Raw genomic sequence first — 11,558 nt, forward strand, 5'->3', positions numbered from 1 at the left:
ATCTGCACATCTCCATAAATATCATCCTACCAGGTATACTGATATCCTATTATGTACACAAATGGTGAAGAGCTCCTTGAACTTTCTGTCTCTTAAGAACTATCACTTCCCTGTGGGAATGATTATGTGGACCACTGGACTCTGTCTGTTCTGCTCCAGCCACACAGCCACCACAAGTTCCTCCCTCTGCAGCAGTGTGAAAATGCCAGTCACACAAATGCTTATCTGAATTTTCTGGAAAAAATCAAGATCATTCTTTTTTCCCCCTGAGGATTAAAGCCCTTATGTGCCTAAAAGCCCAGCACATGGTGTAAATTGGTCAGAACATCATGTGTCCCAATTGCCACCAATCTGAAGTGAGTGAGAAGGGTTTTTTTAAAAAAATAAATAGTGTAGACAAGTTCTGACTCGTTTTTAATACTTGTATTTGGGAACTGAAGCAAAATTGGATTTGAAATTGGCAGAATTCTTATATGAGGAGGGTGTCCTCATTTTTATAATAAATAATAAATAAAACTTTTATTTGTATCCCACTTTTTGTAGAAACAGACAAAGGGGCAAACAACATATAAATTCATACAATAATAAACACACATAATATTTTTGCCCCTACCCCCATTTCTACAATACTGGGATATATATACTCAGCCTTCACAACAAATGTTTCATAACCCACACAAAGTACATGTGTCGGTTGTGTGTCTTTTAGCACATTAGTGGTTTTAAATTTCTAGAATTTTACTGAAGAAATACTGGCAGTTTGTGAATCATTCTAACTCTGTGAAAAATACACATGACTGTAAGATGCTAGAGTAGTCCTAATTTGCATTGGGTAGGATTCTAACTTAGCTTTCTACAGATGGAAGGGCTTTTTGTTTTGTTTTTTTGGTCCATGGATTATTTTATTGGGAAGTGGAATGATATGCCAGTAGAAAGAGGACATGATTCTTGCCAAATACTCTCCCTACCCTGCAGCTCCCTCCATTGTTCTAGATAATTCTCCAAGTCTCTAAAGCAGATTTTCACTGCACAGGTGGTGCAGTGATAGAAATGTGGGATTATCATTACACACCCTTCCACTTGCAGAAGCATCCCCCATGTATTACTTTACTGTATTACTGCATTTTAACATATTATTTGCGGTTTCTAGATTATTTGAAAATCTCAAGTTGGAGTAGCAACTGTGGAACAGAACTTCTATTATTGTTGTTGTCATTTTGTGCCTTCAAGTCATTTTCAACTGATGGTAACACTAGGGCAAAACTATTACAGGGTTCTCTGGAGCTGAGAGTGTGTGACTCAACCACAGTCATCCAATGGGGTTCCATGGACGAGTGGGGGATTGAACCCTGATATCCAGAGTCATAATCCAATGCTCAAACCACTATGGGCCAAAACAGATGGCCACAAAGGGTTAGCTTGAAGCCGCCCCCACCAAAGATGCCTTAGGACCATGGCAAACACACACTGCAGTCCCAAAGGCACCCTCCACCACCAGCCCAAATAGGAACAGAAAAGAGCCACTCCTATTAGGGCCCCCACGGGGATTGTGGATGCTCCCGGGGCATGTATCATCAAAATGCCACACCCCTGGAGTGGCTTGAAGCTGCCCCATCTGATCAGCTAGGTGGCTTTCGCACATCTTGGGGGCATGCCACATAAAAAAAACCATGCCCCCAAGCCACCTGGAAGCTGACTTTTCCAGCCAGTCTGTTTGGGCCCTGTATCATGCTGTCTATTATACATAAAATAAAATTTAAAAAACCCAAGAACCAGTAAGCTTCAATTCTACATAGTATGTTAGGTTTGTGGATATTAGACCAAAAAAACAAAACATATTGCTGCAACTTCTGTTGAATTGAGATATATTTGTTTCTTTATATGAATTCACAGGATGTCTGTTCCATGTTTGCATTTCCTTGCAGGCAACAGCCTCAGATTCCAATCAGCACAGGGACTGGTGTGGTCTACCCAGGTGCTATTACTATGGCAGCAACTACACCATCGCCTCAGATGACATCAGATTGCTCCAGCACCTCTGCAAGCCCTGAGCCCAGCATCCCTGTCATTCAGAGCACTTATAGCATGAAGGCAGACAGTGGGAGCCTGGCTGGCAATGAAATGATCAACGGGGAAGATGAGATGGAACTGTACGAGGACTTTGAGGATGACCCCAAATCAGACTATAGCAGTGAGAATGAAGCCCATGAGGCTGTCACTGCCAACTGAGGATGTTTGCTGGATTAAAGTACTCTGACTTTTGTTTTTGTTTTTGATTTGTTTTGAACAAAAAGTTCTTAAATGAGCCTGCATGCATGTGTGGCTCCTACAGTTACATCTGCAGAATGGTCTTAAATGTTTCTTAATGTGTGACACAGATTGTTCCCTAATTTTCATGAACTTTTTTTTAAAAAAAATTTAGGTGAAGACATTAAGTATCAGACATTGGGACTTGAAAACTTATATGAATCAATAGCTCTCTTACAAGTCTTACTTTTTGTTTGGTCTACTTTTCTCCTCCTGGATGCTGATAAAAAAAGGTTTAAGTTGCTGTTTTAAATGGGGGTTTTACATTCTCACTCAGGTATGCTGTGCTAGCCTACAGGTTGTGAATGTGTTTTTATTCTGAATTATGTTAGAAAACGAAAAACAAAAAAATAACTGCAGTTTTCCTATCATGAAACAGAACAAGTCCTCAAGTCTGTGCATCTGTGACTCTTAGCTCATCTTTTTTAAACAAGGTCTCTAAATTCCATTTTCCCTCCACCTGTATAGCTGATCTTCTGATGTGCCAAACTTTCATAACTTTTGAATCTTAACATTTTAAAAAGTCTTAAGGGAGACACTGTAAAGTCTTAGACAATCCTTTGGCATCTTAAAAATAGCTATGTATCTTACAAAAACATGTAATTTTTCCAGAAAAATGGTAAAGTACTCAGGAATCTGGAGACAGGATATTCTTAAAATAGTGAACATGACTGCCACAATGCACTTGCCCAGTTGCTTCTGCCTCATGATGTAACATCAGTACAAAATATTAAGTAAGCACAATAGAGCGATCACCAGCTACAGACAGGCCTGTCTTCAGAATTCAAGGCCACCTCCAAATATAATCTGTTCTTTTGGTCTTAACCCTTACATTCAGTCTTAATTCTATTTTCTCTTAAACAATCTATTCATTCCAGAATGTTGGGGGTCCATATATAAATTTTATTTTCTGTCAAAAGTACTATTATATTGATATATTTCCAGTTTTGTATTGACTTCTTTATATAAAAAAAAGTCATTTCCCTTAAAAGCTTCTGTCCATCTTAAAAACAGAAAGTATGTACAGTCAGACCTCCACATCCACGGATTCTTTATCCACAAATTCAACCATCCATGGCAATAAATATTTTAAAAATATATACATTTCAAGAAGCAAACCTTGGATTTTGCCATTTTATATAAGGGACACCATTTTACTATGCCATTGTATTTAACGGAACTCAAGATTTGGGATTTGGTATCCATGGGGTCCCTGGAACCAAATCCCAGTAGATATCAAGGGCCCACTGTAATACTGAAAAGGAATTGTGTACATGTGTGGGATATCATTTATCTGTGTCAAACCTGGAAAAACTATATAAGTCCCTGCAAATGTATCAGAGTACAGCTCTTGTCACCTTCTCATCAATTGTCATGTTGATTGGAGTTGATGGAAATTGATAGCTGGGGATGATGGCAGGCATTAGATTGGATTCAGGTGCTTTTAATGTTTTCTTAGTATATTTGCCCTATGTGTCTGTCACAGACCTGCATCCAAAGAATTATCAAGTTAGATCCAAAAGCCCAATGGCTCTTTAAAATTAGGTTTCTTATGCTGTGGCCCACCCTCTCCCTGCATGGCAAACCAATTTCGAAACTAAGGAAATTGTTTCAGAAACAGTCAAAAAATGTGTGTGGCACTCATGGTAGTTGAAAGGGGAAAAGCAGCAAAAATCCTAGTTGAGTGTGGGATAAGCTCTTGAACTCTTCTACAGTAGTACTAAAACATTGGTTCTCAAGCTTGGCTCTCAGGATAGTGTTGGACCACAATCTGCATCATCCTGCAAGGGTGAGAACCAATACTGTAAAAGTATCGCAGCCAGATTCTCTTAACTGCTGTATGGGATGCAGACAGAAAGTCCACTGAGTCTTTTTTCATTATTATTATTATTTTGAAGATGTAAAATACTGCCATAGTTTGGGATTCCACATATTGCCATTAACATTTGTCAGTATCCATGAAATATTTATAGAAAAAGATGCACAAAACCTTAATATTGTATCAAGTATTAGTTCTGAGAACTAAAATGAACCCCGAGCTCATTCCCTTTGCATTTGAGTTAACTCATGTGATTTTATCGTAATCTTTCAGGTTTTATTTCCATAGATGTGTGCTCAATACACATCAAAATAACTTTAGGGTTTCAGTGATTTATATTATTTGCCCTATAAAATAGGAGACAAAACAACAGCAGTTATGTCCCAAGCATAATATCATATCAAATAAATACCTGTAAATTGCTCTAGGCTTTAAGATGCTGCAGAAATGCAAATCTCACTTATTGTACTGTGAGAGTGTTACATGTAAAATTGGCTTATAAGAAAGCTGGAGGACGAGGAAAGAAGCATTCCCAGGTTAATAATCTTAGTCTTAAATATATATAATTCATATATGTTCAAATCAAGATTTGGTGGATATGAGCTCGATTCGACTTAAACATTTCAATAGTTCAGTTTTATGCAGCATGAAGGCCATGGTGTGTAGGTTTGCACAAATAAATTGTATAGATAACACTGCACCAGGGCATAAGGATGTATTGTTAGAATTTGGGCCACAAACATTGACAGGCTTTGATTCAGGTTCTTTTGAAATATTTAATCCTAGGAAGAGGAGCGGGAACAGTAATAGGAAGAAAATGGAGGAGGGGAACAATCCCCCATACAATAACCTTCAATAATCTTAGTGATTTAAGAGTTATCAGAGAATATAATTCATAGAAACATACCTCACAGAGGTGGCAATGTTATAGGTGCTAAATCATTCACCTACAAGTTGTCTAAATAAAGTCAGTTTCACACTTGTATATCATGCTGTAGGAACCCTTTTCCATTATGTGTGTATGGTGGATGCTCCAGAGATGGGACTAGCCTTCATTTTTCTTTGCTTAGTAAAATCTTTCTGCTTTTTGGGGGGCAGAGGTAAAATTGTGAACTGTATCTGTATTGATACAGATGGAGCAACTTCTATGGAAGTTGCAGTTTCAAGCATCCTACAGCAAGCTATCAATTTGTGTGAAGCAGAGTTATGTTGTTGAGGGTTCTGACATATAATTTTAAAAAGTTAGTCAATAGGAAGAGCTTCTTCCTTTCTTACAAGCTTTTACTTAGGTAAAAGCATTACTATGATTTTAAGAAGCATCCTCACATCTTGTGTGATGGCAAAGATGACAAATCAACATGTATTTAATATGTGGGCATGATCTAATTCCTCCTGAAATCTTGGCCTGCAGTTCACTTCCTTCTGTACAAACCTGCACTATCAACTACATCAGACAAGGCTCTCATCTACTCCATTGTGGAAATCTGGCTTCCATTTTAGAGACCTTGGGCCCATGTTGCAATCATTTTGTTCTTCCCCCCTTGATTTCAATGGCTTTAAAATGGTTACTAATGAGTAAAATGGGCAAAACATCAGAGAAAGATACTGTCGCGTGCTCTCATACAACATTGCAAAATGAACATAACAAAACAGAATGCTAACAATGCTCTGACAATTTTCACCAACAGTTGCTGGAGGTAGAATAATTTTTGCAATGTTAAAACAGACAATTTAATCCACACAAGTAAACAAGGATTGCTGAACTGACAAGAAAAAATAACATTCTCAGCAGGCTTTGGCAGCCATTTTGTAATCTGGATAAAATGGGTTTAGCTAGAGCAACGAAACTGGTCTAGTCATGAAGTTAAAGGTACCTGTTCTCATTAGCTGGTGAGCGCCCTCTTTATTTAGCTAAGGTACTGAAAGAAAATCCTTTGTAGTTTAGATTGTTTGGAAATATGAACTGATCTAATCCATGTAGCTCAGTGAGGAGGTACACATTTTTTCCTAAAGAATGAATATTTATTAATTTCATACATATTTCTCCTACTATTGATCTGTCTGAGTCTTACATTTCTTTCCTCACCATTTTTATAGGGATTCCTTTCTTTCTTTCTTTTTTTGGCTGATGTTGTTGTTGCATAGGTAGAATGCTGTATTGCTCGCATTGTATTTTGTGTAATTATTTTTGCACAAAGGCAAACATTTAGTTTAGTGGATTATTTTTTTTATATAAATTTTATGACCATGCCAAAATAATATTCTGTAGGCTGGTGGAGAACAAAGGACTGTTCTTTAGGACTGAAACTTGATTTTGCTTGTAGTACAAACACACACACACATACACACACAGATGTTGTTTCGTAAGTGTTATAAACACTGGATATAAATGGTATTTTTTATCACTTCTAACTAATGTGAAACTGTTGTACAAAAATGACATGAACAAAAGTCATCTGTTTCGACTCGTGTGGGCCTGCCTCACAGTTGCTGGATTGAAGTCATTTTTATGTCTTGTTATTTCATTTATTTATGCAAGATTGGTCTATGTATGAATACTTCGTTTTAGCTCCAGCCCTGCATCTGGGTTGATACTCTATAACTTAAAACAGTGTTCTTGACACTGATTGGCTCTTCATGAATCAGCAGATGGTGGAATGCTACTTTATTGGACAGGTTGGGTGAAAAAGTATTTGAATCTAAAACATACAGAAGCAGTTTATTGTATTTATTAGCCAGTGTTGGCTCTAAAGTGTCAGCAGAAATCAAGGAAGGACAATCGTTTGGAAATGAATTTTTCTTTTCATTCTTAATTGGAGCTCAAAACAAGGTTTTTGACTAGTCACCATCTCATTTTAGATTTTTTTTAAAAAAATGTGTAAATATAACATAGGAAATAGAATTTTATTTTTTGTTTTTGAATATTTAGTGAAGTATAAGTTATGTATTTACTTTTGTTCTGTATCAGTGTACATTGGTCCATATTAAATGCTGACAAATCACTGTACCTCATGTAGATATTGAATTTACACCTGCAGTGCAAGACCAGTATTGTGGACCTGTAGCTAGGATGGCAAGATGCCTCACTTGTGCCCTCCTCTGAATCCGAATCTCATATTTCATAAATGCAAGTGATTTAAAAATACAACACATGCTTCAGGCATTATAATCCCTATATTCTTTAGTCTCTGGTAGTGGCATTATAGTTACTGGGACTGATAAAACATTGGGCAAAGAAATGCAACCTGATAGGCTGGTCCTAAACACTGCTGCCATAAAATGTGGTGTGTCAGTGGATCCCCTTGGGCAGCATTATAGATCATGGTGCTAATTCCGAGAAAGAGGCTCATATCCGAGGTCCCATTTCAACTAGGCCGGCAAGATGGACACAACTCAATTTCAGTGAAACTAACTTCTTTCTCTTGATCAGGGCCCTGATGAAACAGCACTGTTGCAGGCTGATACAGCAGCCAGATCTCTGACAATGTTGGCAGATGTGGTTCCATTAAATTTCTTGGAAGTTAACTAGTATAATCAATCAGTGAACTCTTTTATCCTCAAAGCACACAACCCAATAGCTCTCAACCTTCCACTTAATTAGGGGTATCATAAAATACAACTGTTTTAAAATATGGGTTGCTTAAGTGCCAGATTTCTAGTTTAGCTTGCAACCAAGATCATTTAAAATCTGCAATTTTCTTCCAAGCAAAACTGCAAAAGGTTCTCCTTACGCTTTGTTTGAGAGCAACTAGTATAACTAAGTATGTCAAGATGCCTGACAAATAAGTAAGTTAATGTGGATGCTATGGAAGGCTGCCATTAACCAGGCCTGTGTGAGTGAAGCCCCTTATTAAATGCAACACAGATCTGGTTAGATCTGTGTTCAAATGTGGAACAAAGTTGGCCTGTCAAAAAAGGAAGTAAAATTAGCAATAACGTAAGATGGCATCTATCCTTGCTGTCTGCAATAAACCACAGAATATGTTCAAGTTTCCACAAATAATGTGGTTTTTTTTAATTCATCCCCATGTAGTTAGAACATCTGGACTCTGAGTAGTATTTTTTATTCTTAACATTGCTATTGTCACTCTATTCCTTAGCAAAGGCAAAATTTCTAAAAGACTTCATGTTCCAGAGAAGACTTCTGAAATGCTTTGCGACTAGTTAGAATAACCTTTTAATTAAATGATAACAGCACGATAAATAAATAATTCCATTGACCTGGTATTTGCCAGAAAGCAAAATAAAGTCTTAATAATACTGAAAAACGCTTTCACAGGGATCTCTTTATGAAAAAGAGCGAGCAAAGATCTCGGACCAAAGGGCCCCATATAGGTTGTGGCCTTATACCGAGTCAGGCTTTGGCCCACCCGCACCCATGCTGTAAACAACAACTCCCCAGGGGATCAGGCACAGAGGGCCTATGTCTTCCCTGCTAGCTAGCATTTAAAACAACAACAATCTTATCCACCAGGCCTTGTACCCACAACTTTACATATGCAGTGCATGTGCTTTGCCACTGAACTGCAACTCTCCTTCTCCTCATACATAAATGTATGCTGGTATTCCCAAATGACTTAATGCCCATTGCCATTAAGAGTTAGTACATGGGGAAAAGTCAAATGGAATTACAGCAGGATAAGAACTCCAGATCAAATGGTATAGTGTTCCTTGGGAGTGTGAGTGCATTTGTTATTTACAATTAATACAAAGTCATGTGAAAAACAGACAAACAAAGTAAAGCAGTAACAATGATTGTTTAAATGATTGTGTAAGTGAAATGCTGATTGTGTAAATGCAACTCCCCTAATACAAGTTAAAGCATGACTTCCTACTGTACCTACTACTGCTTTTTGTCTCATTGAAGCTTAATATGTCTTTTCACTTTAACACAATTAATTTTCCCAGTAAGGAGTACCACAGGGCTTCAATCTAGGAAAGCACTTAAAGGTGGGATCCTCACACTGCACATTCTGGAATAGTCTTATCAGAAGCTGACGTTACTATTCCAGGGTCGGTAGTATGAAGATCACAGCCTCAGGCACCAAAAGATTTTAGGAATATATTAAAGTTAAGCTGCAGAATTTTATGTGTATATCTGGATGGGATTGTCAGTGCCAACAACTGCTCTAGAAATGCAGCAAGTAGAATGTATAATACAGTATTTCATATTCTCATTAAAAAAAAAAACATAGTCGCAGATCCTAGATGTTTGCATGCATGTTTAAAGACTGAAGTTGGCACTTAAGCATGTCCTTTTTAAAGACTAACATGTGACCTCATTTGATTTTTTTAAAAAAATAAATAAATAAAGGCACTTACCTTTTTTGTTAAACACTTCACTTTCCTCTTCCCACCCCAAATTACTTGGCCATCACCTTTTTCTATCAGTCTTTGTTCTCTATTTCCCCCTTCCCCTTTGGAGGATGTGTTTGATATACTGTAATACTGTGATCCCATGCTAGAATACAGAAAGCACTGACAGAGATGTGGGGGGGGGGTTCTACAGTCAGATTTATGTCATTGCATTGCATATCCCACCTCCCTTTATAAAAAAAAAGTCCAAGATTTTTTAAAGCTGATTTTAAAAAACAAAACATCAGTATTCTGAGGGAGTTCACTCCTTGTATGTAAAGAGGAGGAGGTGGGTTTGGGGTGTGTGTGTGAAAAGAAAATGTATCCAATTGGTATTTATGGCAATATGAAAGCTATAAAGCAGCTTAGTGACACAGCTTGCTTTATAACTTATGCTTTCTTCAAAAACCACAAGTGAGGTCCTTGGTGCTCTCAAAAGTTTGGGGAATGTGCAAATATTTAACTGTATGCTGCACATTGCAGACCCGCTAGTGTGCATTCTCCCTTCGTCTTCCTATGTCATTTGTGTTTTGCTTTCTCAGAAGCACAGGGTTGTTGTTGTGCCCCCCCCCCCCCCCGCTTCTATGTACCCTTCATCATCCTGTAGCAATGTTTAGAATGTTTTAGTACTTCTGTTCCTTCATTCTTGTATTTGCCATGTACAAATGTTGTTGGGTTTTTTTAATGACATTAAGAGGAGCTTATAAGCTGTTACTTACTGTAACTTCTTTTCTTTCCTGACATTGTAATTTGTTTGTGATGTATATTGTGAGATTGTATTCTATGTTAATTTAATCAGCACAATTCACTGACATGCTGGACTGACATGCTAGCTGCTGTTTCAAAGTGTAAAATTTTTGTGTAGAGCTGTTGGGGGGACAACGGAGATGCCCCATGTCAAGGTACTATGCTTTTGTTCCTATCGCAGCCATGCGAGTGTGGGTCTTACGATGCTAGGGCTGCTGTTTCTATACCCACAAGCAAATTCTTTTTAACTGGCCATTTTCTTTGTAGAAATTCTATATACAGTGCAGGTACCTACCTGGGCCCAGGGCTGGTAATTATTTGGGCATGTAGAGGGGGGAAATAAAATAAAAACCCTAGTGTCTATTGCTGCTTTGAATATGTTTTAAAAGTCTGAAAATGTAAATAGTTTATCAAAAGAGAAAAAAGAAAAATCTTGTACAGTCCAGTGTAAAGTTTTTAAATGAACTTAAAAGTTGCCATCACATCTCTCTCACACTCTCCTCTTGAAGCAGTTTGTAAAGGAAAAGAAAAAGAAAAGAAAAGTTTGCTAAGGATGTTGATTATTTTTTTTTAAATAAAGAAGTCTCTGTGCTCTTAATTTAACGGGAGGGAAAAAAGGAATCATTCTTAGCTTTGCTTTGTAGCATAAACAGACCTCTTGGATTTTGTTGTGCAGTATTGACGTGAGGTAAATTAAATAATTTTTTCCAGTGGTACTTTTAAAGATTCTTCTCTCCTCTGCCTCAGAAATGAACAGAAAAGACAAAAGTGAAAGACGCTGTCTTTATAGTGTATATTCTGGTGTATGTTGGCACCTTACCTACTTATTTGAGGGGATTTTTCTTTTTCTTTTCTTTTTTTTCTTTTTGCACAAGGTGCTTTCCTGATATGTTTAACATGTCATCATTGGGTGAAACCATATATGCCATGATAAGGGGTTCTGTCCCCTCAGGGGAGTGTCTATAAGACTGCCTATTTATGCTCATTTACCTCAAGACTGTCCTCTCTACCCTTAATCTATTCACCATCACTCCATCTTTTGTACTGCTGTTGACACTTACAGATTAAAGATAAATTTTGTTTTATGATATGCGTTTGGCTTTTACTGTGCAGCCTATTTTCTTCTTTTTATCCGGAACGGTCGGCTTCAGGTCCCAAGGAGAAAAGGCCCCCAAGATCAATTGGCCAATTCCTTCAGAGCAGGCTTACCCTCCTCCCTGCCCCGGCTCATTGTCAGTCTCCTGAATGCTTCCTTGTGTCACATAAGCAGTTTGGGTTTTGAACTGTTGGTGCTCTTTGCCGTGATAAGCTCCAGCCACTTCATGTGAAG

The 11,558-nt window shown here is 37.7% G+C and overlaps 1 protein-coding gene across 10 annotated transcripts in view; it reads left to right on the forward strand.

The window, feature by feature from the left end:
- SOX6 (SRY-box transcription factor 6) overlaps positions 1–11,313 on the forward strand; it is a 581,763-nt gene extending 570,450 nt beyond the window's left edge. For all 10 annotated transcript variants that reach the window (XM_042446808.1, XM_042446810.1, XM_042446807.1 and 7 more), the window contains one exon: positions 1,926–11,313. In XM_042446808.1, the coding sequence (XP_042302742.1) occupies positions 1,926–2,229 (304 nt within the window). In that variant the 3' untranslated portion in view covers positions 2,230–11,313. The remainder of the gene's footprint in view (positions 1–1,925) is intronic.
- The last annotated feature ends 245 nt before the right edge of the window (positions 11,314–11,558 follow it).

Source organism: Sceloporus undulatus, chromosome 1 (assembly GCF_019175285.1).
Source record: "Sceloporus undulatus isolate JIND9_A2432 ecotype Alabama chromosome 1, SceUnd_v1.1, whole genome shotgun sequence".
In the NCBI taxonomy this organism is placed as follows: Eukaryota; Metazoa; Chordata; class Lepidosauria; order Squamata; family Phrynosomatidae; genus Sceloporus; species Sceloporus undulatus.